The sequence below is a fragment of the Peromyscus maniculatus genome, chromosome 7, assembly GCF_049852395.1.
Source record: "Peromyscus maniculatus bairdii isolate BWxNUB_F1_BW_parent chromosome 7, HU_Pman_BW_mat_3.1, whole genome shotgun sequence".
Lineage (NCBI taxonomy): Eukaryota > Metazoa > Chordata > Mammalia > Rodentia > Cricetidae > Peromyscus > Peromyscus maniculatus.
The window spans coordinates 90,009,263-90,022,231 of record NC_134858.1 but is presented as its reverse complement, the minus strand read 5'-3'; the positions used below and the strand labels follow the sequence as shown (position 1 = coordinate 90,022,231).

Below are 12,969 nucleotides of genomic sequence, written 5' to 3'. Positions count from 1 at the left end.
TATATATATTCTGTTTTTCTTGATGTGAACACTTTACTTCTAAGTAAATGGCACAGCATCAGGTTAGTTATTCTCATTCTTATTTTTCTAACTTCCTTGAAAAAGACATAATGAATATTTGAAAGCCAACTTTATTGCTACAAAAATAACTTATGTGTCCTATGAATGCATCCTTATACTCATTGTTTACCTGTAAACCCACTATCATGGTTTCAGCAAGCCAGCCTCTGCCATCAATGATCCATCTCCCTATTCACTCTAGCCAGCATCTTGTTTCCTCTATTTAGACCCCATGGTCATACTTCATAGGAAAATGCTTTAGATATATTAGAGTACCTGAGCTAAGTATTCCAGACCAGGAGGGCAGCTGGACATAGGAGTTGGCCCTGGCATCCACATTACTGGAGCATACTGATTCCTCATAGGATATTTGCCAGGCTGGTACTGGATAGGATGGGTACCACCAATGGGGTGGTACAAGGGGATGGCACCAGGATGCTGTGGAACGTTATATCCCATAGGTAAGCCTGAAGGTGGAGGGAGAGCTGGTCCAGCAGGGCCTGTGTTTTCAAACAGATGAAAGTATTGTGCTTATCACTTTGGTGTATTGAAAGTTATATGATTTTTACATTTGAAAATAACTGTGCAACATGTTCTTAAAGAAAACAAGTCCTCTGTTCTCCAAGTGTATACCTATATATTAACAATGTACTGAGAGCATTATTCACATATTAGTTCATCATATCATCTTAAAACTTGTGACATAATTATGCCCATTTCACGGATATAGAAATGAAGTTTTGCACACTGAGAAACAAGGTAACCTCTCACTGTATGAGGCTTCTCCCTGACTGATCATGAACACACTTCATTGGTTTTTAAAGGGGGCCAGTACAACGTCTAGCATGCAATTATCATTGTCATTTTTACTAGTTATTGCAAAGAAGTCCTTACCATCTCTACTGGGTTACCTTTGTTCAGAGATCTCTCTTTGTCCTTTCATCTAGACTTCAGAGTGTTTATCAACACTTATATTTCTCAGAGTTAACTTCTTAAGCTCATTTCTTAATTGGACTACTGCAAGTGGAGTGGTTTCAACAACAAACATTACCTTCCCTACCTCTAAGCAGGGAACTCCAAGATCAACTGCTAATCTAGCCTGTGCTCACCCTCTTCCTAGCCTGGGGAGGGCACCCTTCAAGAATACTCAGGCTATCACTTTCTTGCCACCTCTCATAAAAACACTAACTTCACCCTAATGGCTCCATCTCAGGATCTCTGGAAACTCCTGAAAGACTCCATCTCCCCAGCCCTTGTAATAGGGCCCCAACAGGTAAACCTGGGGTAGGAGTGTACAATGTTCAGGTCATAATACTTATCCATATTTATGTCCAATTCTCCATACTCTACCACCATCCAAAATCGAATGAACACTACCTAGGCCATTATAAGTCATTCAATGCCCCGGGAACAGCATTTCCCAATGTTTTTTAAGAAGGGTATTCAGAATAATAAAATACCATACAATAACTAATGCATAACCTTATCTTCCACCAGGCCTTATGAAGTCATGTTTGCTACAGAGGAAGGATGTATGGAAAAATGAAATCAGATTTAGATTTTAAAAAGTGGTTGTTTAAATCCACTATGTTCAAACATATAAGAAAACCATTTCAGGATTGTTTCTTTAATTGTGGCTTGATATACTAAGTACTTTAAAAGTGACCTGGAGTTCTCAGGAAGAGATGCCTGGCTCAGTTTCCATTTGTCAAACACTATTTCCAAGTCAAAACAACAAAGAAAATCATCTTGATTTCTTTCCTTCTCTAAATGTACAATTCAGTGGGCTTTGCTGTTGTCATTTTTTTTGTGCCAGCAAAGCTGAGTAACCACCCTCACCACCTAAGTCCAGAAGAGTTATCACTCATTAGCAGTCACTTACTCCTTCCTCTCACCTCTTGAAATCATTCTCTGTGGTTTATCTATGGTGGGCATGTCACATAGATGAAGTGTACAGTACTTGTGTACTAGGTTTCTCCTGATCTGTATGTTTTTAACTTTTACCCATGTTGTAGCACCTGTACAGTGTTTTCGGTACTTTATTCTTTTTTACTGCTGGGTGGTATTCTACAATATGGAATATATCACACTATTTGTGTTCTTTGATTCAAGAACACTCGGGCTGCTTTCATGTTGGTGATTATAATAACACTCCTGTTATCACATTCCTGTGTACAGTGTACATTTAGTATGAACATTTTTTTAAAGACACAGTTTCACTTTGTAATCCTAGCTGGCCTGGAACTCTCTCTGTCGATGAGGCTGGCTTTACACTTATAGAGAACCACCTGCCTTGGCTTCCCTCCTGAGTGCAGAGATTAAAGACATATACACTGGTAGCTTTTCGTGGGCCGAAGATCGAATAGCTTGCTGAAGGATATCAGCTAGTATGTAGCAAAAGGAGAATTTAAACATCCTGACTACATGGGCTGGAGAGATGGCTCAGTGGTTAAAGGCTAGGCTCACAATGAAACATTCTGACTACTTTGATACTCTTTTTAACCCAATATTTTTAAAGTTAGCATACAAAGTGGTTCTGTTAGGGCATTTTCACACATATACCATTTTATTTTGTTCCTAGTCATCTTTGCCCCCTCTATACTCCCCCATCCCTTCCTCTTTCCTGATGCCACCTCCTCTCCAAATCAGTTTCCATGCCATATGTATTCTATCACAACTGTATTAGTCCTCCTCTCCATTCATCTAGGCTGGTTCCATCGTTGATGGTCCTCTAGGCAATTAGCTCACCTCTGTGGCATTTCGACTTAGAGTTCCTCGGGTATATTACCAGGAATGATATGGCAGTTCTGTTCACCTTTCTGAGAAAGCACCATGATGATTTCTATCATGGTTGCACGAATTTACATGTTCAAACCACCAGCAGAAATGAAGACTCCTTCTCTACATCCTTTCCAGCATTTGCTGTTATTTTCTTGTTTGCTGGCTGGCTTTCTTGCTTTTTAAAAAAGTAATGGCCATTCTGACTAGGGTAAGACAGAATACCAATGAAGTTCAATTTGCATAACCCCGGAACCTAAGGATGCTTTTTCAAATATTTTTAGGGGTTACTCAGATGCTTAAGTGCGTGAAACAACTTGTCATATAAGTCTGACAACTTGAGTTCAATCCACAGAACCCACAGTGAAAAAAGAGAAACAGCTTCCAAAGATGGCCTTTGACCTCCACACGCACACTGATCCTTTTATGTCTGTACCCACCACCCCTTCCATAATGAAATTTTAAAAGTGTTTTGGAATGTTTGTATTTCTTCTTCTGAACTTTGCACTCACTTATTAGGTCCATTTATGGATTAGGTTTTTGTTGATTTTTTTTAAATTATTCTAGATATTAATGCTCTGCCTAATGTGTAGCTGGCAATATTTTCTACACTCTGTAGGGTGGCAATTACTGCTGCTTGTTACCTTTGCTGAGCAGAAGCTTTTTGATTTCATGCAATCCCCTCATCTGTCAATTCTTAGAAGTGTCTCCTGCACTTCTAAAGTGTTTTTCAGAAATGTGTTGCCTGTGCCTTTAAGTGTCTTTTTTTTAACAGTAGTTTCACTGAATCCTCTGATCCATTTTTTTTTTTTTTTTGTGTGTGTGTGTGTGTGTGTGTGTGTGTGTGTGTGTGTGTGTGTGTGTGTGTAGGGTGAGAGATACAGCATCATTTGTTGAAAGAGTCTGTTTCCACCACCACCCCTGCCACACATACACACACACACCCAGTGAGTGATTGTGGCAACTCTGTAGTTTGGTGGCTCTATGTCTGGATTTATCTCTAAATTCTCTGTTCTACTGGATTATGTGATGGCTAGTCATTGGTTGTCAACTTGGGAATAGGAAACTTTCATTGAGGAATTGCCTCCATCAGACAGGCCTGTGGGAAGCTCTGTGGTCCATTTTCTTGGTTGGTAATTGATGTTGATGTGGGATGTTCCAGGCCACTGTGAACAGTGCCACCCTTGGGATAGTGGACCTGGGTTCTCCTGGGCTTTGTAAAAGGAATATAGCTTTGCAAGCCAGAAGAAACAAGCAGTATCCCCCAATGTCTCTGCTTTAGTTTCTACCTTGCACTCCAGCCCTGGCTTCCCAACTATCATGGAATGGTGGACTGTGATCTGTAAACTCAAGTAAACCCTTTCTCTGTTCACGTTAGTTCTGGTCAGTGTTTTATCTTAGCACTAGACAGTAAATTAGCACCACCTGCATATCTTTTTTGTGCCAGCATCACTCAATTTTTGTGACTACAGGTCTTTAATATAATTTGAGATTATGCATTTTGATATCTTCAACGTTGTTTTCTCTGCTTAAGATATTTTAGGCTACTCTGACATTTTTGCTTCTGTGTGAATTTTAGGATTATATATTTATGAAGAATACATTGAGATTTTGTTGGGGATTGTGTTCAATCTGAAGACCATTTTCAATAATATAATCATATTCACAACATCAGCTGCCAGTTCATGGTCACTAGAGGTCTTATGTCTTCTTCCACTTCTTTCCTTCCTGTTTTAACTTTTTGTAACTTTTATGATTAAGGGTCTCATTAACCTATGCAGACAAGATTGACTTTGATATATAAGTACTAACTCCTTCAACATGACCTTTATGGGAAGGAAAGGTTTTGTGAGAACACAGGCCAAAACTGTACTAATGGGGCTTAGCTCTGAAGAATTAAAGACTGTTGGTGGAATGTTGGCAGACAATGCTAGAAATAAGGTAGGTGAGAATACGGGCAAACCTCATGCTTTTCATCCAGAGCTTGAACTTTGTGCCAGCAGAATAGAGAGTGGATGCTTCCCATTTGTAACCCTTGTCATACAAAGTTAAGCAGGAAGTGCTTGTCAGAGTCCAGATGTAAGGCAAGGAAGTTTAATAGTGACAAAGAGAGAATAAAAATAAGAAATCATTAAAACTGACATTTAAAAAAGTGTGTTGACTTGATAGTACACTGATTCTTAAGGAAAGATTCTAAAATTTCTAGTTTATTCTTCTACATGCCTCCAACATGTGGAAAACAGAGTACAAATTTGGAAGTAAAATGTCAAAGCTGGTTCAATAATTATGTTTGAGAACCTGTAGCTATGCAGAGAACATGGTCTACAGCAAGTTGCAGTTGTAAATCTAAAGTGCGCATGATGATATGGGTCAGGATGGGGTTTATTAGTACTTTAAAGTACACAAAACTAGGGGGATTGTCAAGATCACTTTGAGAGAGTGAAAGGAAATGAGGCTCAAAGAAGGGGGAGTCATGTGGGACCAGAGAGAATGTCAAAGAACTCTGGTAAAACTAGCTTTAAAGGCTAGGGATAGAGCTCGTGATAAAGACTGACAGTTAAGTATAATTAAATGATAGAGAGTGGAATTTAAAAATGCCTTTAACTTAGAACTAAATGAGAACAAAGGTGAGTAGGTATAAAAGAAGAATGAGGGACATTTTGAGTTTGAGTTTATCATGAAGAATGTACTTTAATTCCCAAAAGAACTATTGTAAGAGTACCGACCTGAACTGGAAATCAGTGATCCTTCCTCAGAGTCTCAAAACCCTCATTTAAAGAATATTGATCATTATATTATGTAAATGAGTTAATTACTATACCTTGTACTTTTAATATAAAAGCACTTGAAATAATAAAAGTTCATGATCAATAGCCAGAAGAAAAGTAAAATTTATGTTAAGGACTTATTCAATATGATGATTAAATTTCTGTAACTATATACTGATTTATATAAATGAGTGAGTTTTGTTATAAGGATATATTATAATGTTAAAAATGAAGAGGAAAAAACGTGGTAAAATTATGTGTAAGAAACTATCATACTATACTTCCATCTGAGTTGGAAATTGCCCTTAAGGGTTCTGACTATTTCTGCAGGAAAACAATCCGAAACAAAACAATCCATGTTTAACTTTGTGTAACCACAAGAGCTCACATTAATCTACAGAAAACTCTAGTATGAAGCTGCCTACCAATAGCAATGTGAGAAACTGCCTATGGGATTTTCATTCCTAATAACCTTTAGTATTACCATTGTTTTTTATTTCAAGAAATCATGCCATTTTTCTTCTCAAATAGGTTCCATATAACAATGTTTTATTTATTAAGTATTCTTTTAATAAACAATACTGGACAACATTATTTTTGGCTGTATAACACATTCAGAACTATAATGGAAATTACAATTTAATTTGAATTTAAATAATTTCATTAAACCAAATTTTGCAAGTATAATATTTCTGGTTTCTGTGAATTATAAGAACACAATTCATTTCATACGAACTGACACTTCCCTGAGTTGTTGGTCATGGATGTGCCAGAGGATCCCTAAACAAGATAGGCTATTGCATTGCTCTTGGTCCCACAACTGAACTTGATGGTGCAATCTTGTTGCTCAAAACACAAATCATACTCTTTGGATATAGACATAAACACAGAAATCAAGCAGGAACTGAACTAGAAGCTTCTTTCTTGATGGCTGGTTTCCACACTGCCAGAAAGTGCTATACAAGCTGCCAACAGCCATCAATCATCTTACCCAGCAATGCACCCTGTGAGCTACAGTGTTGACTTCCCAGGAAAAATGTGACCACTGGTATAGCAGAGGCATGATTATAATGAGGGGTAAGGAGGCATGATGTAAAAAGGCATCTTGTGGACACAACACAGCTGTTGTTGCATTCATGAACCAACTACACCTTGGCTACCTGCTCGTGAGACCTCACATTTCCCTGAGGAACAATTAGCAGTTAATGTTTGCTGGGAAAGAGGGTATCATGTTTTTGTAGTCTACACTAAAGTAAGTAACCTCCCTCCTATGTTCATGCAAGCAATGCTAATCAAACTCCAGGAGAGATAAGGAGAAAAACAAGTGTTTCCCATAGTGAATGGAACCTGATTTTAACAATGTTTACTTCTTGTAAATGATGCAGTTATTTCCTAAAATGACTATACGATCTAAACTTTACTCCAATGCCATGTGAGAACCCTCCTCCTGAGTCTCCACCAAGTCTTAAGACACAAAAATACATGCCACAGTGCCTTAGTCCGTGTTCACAGCTATGTCCTTCTACTTCTCTGTCCCCTCCTGCCATTTACTCCTTGCTCACCTCATACCAGATCTTCACAGACACTGTGTAAGACATAGGGAATTTTTCTGCTATACATAGTTCCTTTTTTCTTTAACCATCAAATTCTTATGTAGCATAGCCTGCTTTATTCAGTCACAGCTCCCTTCCAATCCCTGGTGGGATCAGACAGCACCATCTCCTGTGTTCTTCAGTCCACTAGGAACAGAGAGAATATTATCCCTGCTTTTCCTTCCTTACTGCTTTCCAGAGCACAGGCTGTGATCATGGGGGTATATTAAAACTGGCACTCTCTCCACATTTAGTATTTATTTGCTGAATCGAATGTTGATTGAAGAAGTCACCTTAACTATGGTTATGGTATTCTTGAACATTTACCTTACCTGGCACAAAATGAGAACTGTAGTCAGGAGGGGCATCAGGCAGTGCAGTTGGTGATTTGAACTGGTTTTCCATTTCTCCTGTAGGCTGCTCAGGGGCTGTGGGGACCACACCTTGAGGAAGGGAGGAACATGACCCACACAGTAAGTGATAACATGATTGCAAAATGCACTTTTTTCCTCATATAAGCATCAGAAAGTACAATCATATTTCTTATGAAAAATAACCTATTAATAAATTTTGTGAATTCTATATTTAACATAGTTTTGAAAATGAGACAACATCATACTGTGCTTGTGGTTGCAGCCTAAGCTTTCCTGGTCCTGCTTCAGCTGACCGATTGCTGGCCCCTACCTACATAGTTAATCCCATGCAGACAATTGTGTTTCTTTCTCTTATTATGTGAGAAACGCTGGAAATATAAAGCTGAATCTTCATAGTCTTTTGGAAATGTGTTTGAATTCAAAACACTAAATAAATAAATTCTCACCAGCTAAAAAAGCAATATAGTCATAAACACATCAGTCAGAGTTGGTTCAGCCCACATTTGCAGTGACTCACATTCTTACCGCATTTTTCCTAAAAGCCACCTGGTCACAGTGTCACGGTGGTTGCTGCAAGGGTGGTACAGAAGGAAATCCTTACTTGACTCACTATAAGGAGGAGTCTCAATTTCATAAATAAAAGATTGAACTTTATATTGAAGGAAACAAAAGACTGTAACTGTGATGTTTCTCTTCTTATACCATTTACCTAAAAAAAAGACAGGGTCAGCATTCACTCTATCACATCCAGGCCAAAGGCCACAGCTCTTTCTGTCTGCATTTGCTCTCCTATCTTTCTTTTACTTCATTCGATTTCTTCTTAACCTTTGGAGACCTTTCAGGCCTATGTGCATACATGAGCTGCTTTTACTCTTTTTCTAACAGAGGGTTAATATGTACAAATAAACTTACATATAAATATATCTAAATGCTAACTAGTCAAATATTGTAGAATAAAATACACCCCTTCAAAGAAAACAATCATATAATTCACACGTGAAAGAAAAACATTAAAAAATAATAATAATGGGACTGGCGTGAGGGCTCAGCAGTTGAGTGGTTATTGCTTTTGCAGAGGGCCCAGGTTCAGACCCCAGTGCCCACACTAGGCTGCTCACAACTGCCTGTAGCAGCAGCTTTATGGAGATGAGACATATATGGCTTCCATGAGCATCAGAACTCACATATGCAAACCCAAACACACACACACACACACACACACACACACACACACACACACACACACACATCTTAAAATAACAAAGTAAATCTTAAGAAATTAATAAAACTGTACCTGACATTTTATGAATTCCAGTTATACCTGAAAAACAAAATATATTAATGCATTTATGTATACAAATGTAATACATGCACATAACAACAGAGACAGGAAGTTTACAAACTCATAGAAACCAAACAACTCATTAGTGAATGAAAAATGGGTCAAGAGAGGAATCAAGAAGAAAATTAAGACCTTTTAGAATTAAATGAAAATGAAAACACAACATAGCCAAACCTATGGGAAACAATGAAGGCAGGTCAAAGAAGCAAGGTTAGAGTACTAAGTGACTACATAAAAAAGAAAGAAAGAAAGAAAGAAAGAAAGAAAGAAAGAAAGAAAGAAAGAAAGAAAGAAAGAAAGAAAGAAAGAAAGAAAGAAAGAAAGAAAGAAAGAAAGAAAGAAAGAAAGAAAGAGGGAGGGGAAGGGAGGGGATGAGGAAGGAGAGAGAGAGAAAGCAGACAAGCAGGCAGACAAGCAAGCCTGGAAAATTGCATATTAATAACTTAGTGACACACCTAAATGCTCTAGGAAAAAAAAACAAGAACTAATACCCCAAAAGAGCAGAAAGTAAGAAATAATCAAACCCAGAGCTGAAATTAAAGACTAGAAATAAACAAAGGAAAAAATACAAAGAAGCAATGCAGTGAAGATTTGTTTTTTTAGGAAAATCAACAAGATTCAGAAATCAGTAGCCAAATTAATAAAAAGAAAGAGAGAAGATCCAAACTAACAAAATTAGAGATGAAAAGGGGGACTATAATAGAAACTGAGGAAATTCAGAGAATCATAAAGACACATTTTTAAAATCTGTATTCCTTCAAACTGGAATACCTAAATGAAATGAGTGAATTTTTTTGATATATACAACCTACCAAAGTTAAGTCAAGATGAAATAACAATTTAAACAGATTGATAATCTCTAGTGAAACAGAAGCAGTAATTAAAAATCTCTTAGTCAAATCCAAAACAAATAAACAAGAAAAACAAAACTAAACTGATTCACTGAAGTATTTTAGCAGACTCTCAAAGAACACATTATTCCAAAAAATATAAACTGAAGGAACACTTTCTACTTATTTTTATGAAGCTACTACTATCTTGATATTAAAACACACAAAGACCTAAAAAAATAAAGAAATTATATTATAGACTAATATTCTTTATAAATACAGATGTAAAAATTCTCAGTAAAATATTTGCAAACAGAATTCAAGAATACATCATCAAGATTATTCAACATGTGTAGCATGGGGTTAAAGCTGAAAGATCAGAGAAGCAGAACAAGCCACAGCCACCTCACCTCACCAATTCCTCAACTGATCCTGTTTCCTCAGACTGGAAGCCTCTGAGTCCTCATCCAAATGGATCTCAGCTGAACTGCTGCTCAAAAGCCTAAAAGCTTAACAGGCTCTAGTTCCTGGTCCTTATGCCTTATATACCTTTCTGCTTCCTGCCATCACTCCCTGGGATTAAAGGTGTGTGTCACCATTTTCTATATCTAGTGGCTGTTCTGTTCTCTGACCCCAGATAAGTTTATTAGGATGCACAATATATTGGAGAACACAATATCACCACATTTCCCAAGTTGGCTTGAGCCCAGAGATACAGGGTGGTTCAACACACGTAAATCAATAAATGTAATCCACCATATAAACAGACTAAAATATAAAAAATACACATGGTCATCTCATAAGATGCAGAAAAGTTCTTTGACAAAATTCAATGTCCCTTCATGATTAAAAACTTCTGAAAATACTGAGATTGGTTTCCATAAGCCCCTATTCTGATTGGTTGGTTTCCATAAGCATTTACTCTCATTGGTTGGGTTCCATAAGTCCACACTCTCTTATTGGTTGTTTGACATATACCCCTACTCTGCTTGACCATAGTGATGTTGAAAGCGACCTAGAATAATATCAATTCAGAGCCAGTGTGTAGTAATTTTTGAATGGCATGGTTATTTCCTTTCCTTTAGTATATAGCTATCCTGAAATAAAGTTACTTTTAAAAGAGCCTTTGAAGAAAGGGATTAAAAAAATCAACAGTACAAATTTTAGTATTATTCTTATAGGGTTCTTCCTCAGGAAGAATTGGCTTCCTCTTCCATCAAGGAAGTCTGGGTCTACAAGCTGACTGTACCAACTAGTTTTATATCAAACTGACACAAGCTAGAGTCATTTGGGAAGAGGGAACCTCAACTAAGAAAATGGCCTCCCCTAAATTGGCCTATGGTGTATTTTGATTAATAATTAAGAGGGAAGAGCCCTGATCACTGTAGGTGGTGCCACCTCCAGCTAAGAAGCCAACAGGCTGAGCAAACCCTGGGAGCGAGCCAAAAAGTAGCCCTCCCTCATGGTCTCTCATGGTCTCCCTCATGGATCCTGCCTCCAGGTTTTGTCCATGACTTCTCTCAGCCATGGGCTGTGATGTGATACTATACAATGAAATATACCCCTTTCCCATCCCAGAGCCATAAAACATTAGAAATAAACTAATCCTAATAAGATAAAGCAGAGTGCACACTTATCACCCCCCAGGCTGTAGGTGTCTTTCCTTTCTTTTCCCTTTTAGCCACTAAGGCCTTTTCTCATTAACCTAGATTCTCTTTCTTTCCCATAAAGATTTACAATATCATTTTAGCCAAAATGTTATGTAAGCAGAAGAATTTCCAGTTGGTACAAGCAAGAATTTTGTCATCTTAATCCTCCCTTAACAGTTAGTAAACTGTTTCAGATGTTCTCTCAATCAGCAGCAGTGAATCATGCCATATATCCAGATCAACTTCTGCCTTCATTGTGTCGGGAATCTACTCCTGGAAACTGAGCCACATCTCTACGGGTTAGTACACCTAGGTCCGGAAAGTCCTGCTGAAGCCTTGGCATTTGGGGGCATATGATTCACACAAGGTATCCAGAGCTGACTGGAGCATAACATAGAGAAAGAGAGGAGTCATGACACAGACAAAGCCTGGTGGGGCAGGATTTGTCTCCTTGCAAAGCAACTTCAACTTCAAATGACATCCAGCAGCAACAGAATGCCTCCTATTGAACATCACACATTCTAACCTACCTACATTGTCTTTCTTTCTCTTTCAATGTAATTTATTTGTTTTTATTTTATGTGCATTGGTGTTTTGCCTGCATGTGTGTATGCATGAGGATGTCAGAATTCCTGGAACTGAAGTTACACACTACTGTTAGCTGTCATGTGGGTGCTGGGAATTGAACCTGGGTCCTCTGGAAGAGCAGTTAGTGCTCTTAACCACTGAGCCATCTCTCCAGCCTCTATCTTTCTTACACATAATTTTTGTCAAACTATTGTGTAAGCAAGATAATTTCCTGTTGTAAGGTATTCCTACAGTATGAAGGTGGATTGCTGTGATCAGTGTAATAAAAAACTGAACAACCAATAGCTAGGCAGGAGGTATTGATAAGATTTCTGCAGCAAGAAAGAAGAGCAGGAGACATGGATAGAGTTGGACATACAGAATGAAAGAAAAGTAAAAAGCCACATGTAAATGTAGATTAATGAAAGCAGGTTAAAATTATTTAATTTATAAGAGCTAGTGGGACAAGTCTAAGCTAAGGCCAACCTTTCAAAATTCATAATAAGTCTCTGTGTTGTTATTTGTGAGCTAGAGGCCCAAAGGAAAGTCTAATTACAATTTCCAGTTGGCACAAGCAAGAATTCTGTCTTAATCCTGGAATAGTCAGTGAATGTATAGAGATGTCCCTGTCACTCAGCGGCGGCCAAGCAGCCTGAGACACTGACACTGTAGCCTGCTCTTAAGTTTCACTTCTAAAACTCCTGACATAATGTGGTGTCCCATAAAACCAGAAGTTCTAGCACATACATGGAGATGAGAAACTTCAGTCACAAGACCCAAGGTGGTCAGAAATTCACACTAACGCACTGGCTGGAATCTGTGTTGATCTCTGGGAAGGAGGTTTTCACGTGGTGAGAATCTCCAGGCAGAGGATTAGAAACTGGAATATGTGTTCTAAAACCCTGGCATTTGCCTGTCTCTGACTCCTTCATTCCCAAGGGAACACAAAGGAATGAAGTCATATGTGGAGAAACGGTTTCTCCTGCTTCTCAGCAGGGCAGGAAAATAG

At 38.1% G+C, this 12,969-nt stretch overlaps 1 protein-coding gene across 5 annotated transcripts in view; it reads right to left on the bottom strand.

Annotated features, from left to right (window-relative positions):
* Plscr4 (phospholipid scramblase 4) overlaps positions 1-12,969 on the bottom strand; it is a 36,419-nt gene that overhangs the window by 13,959 nt on the left and 9,491 nt on the right. For 2 of the 5 annotated variants that reach the window (XM_006986948.4, XM_042281435.2), the window contains 3 exons: positions 8,867-8,893; positions 7,531-7,641; positions 337-560 (listed from right to left, as the gene is read on the bottom strand). In XM_006986948.4, the coding sequence (XP_006987010.1) occupies positions 337-560; positions 7,531-7,641; positions 8,867-8,873 (342 nt within the window). In that variant the 5' untranslated portion in view covers positions 8,874-8,893. Of the gene's footprint in view, positions 1-336; positions 561-7,530; positions 7,642-8,089; positions 8,282-8,866; positions 8,894-12,969 lie in introns of those variants that run through there. The other 3 variants (XM_076576825.1, XM_042281436.2, XM_076576826.1) reach the window with 3 other exon arrangements.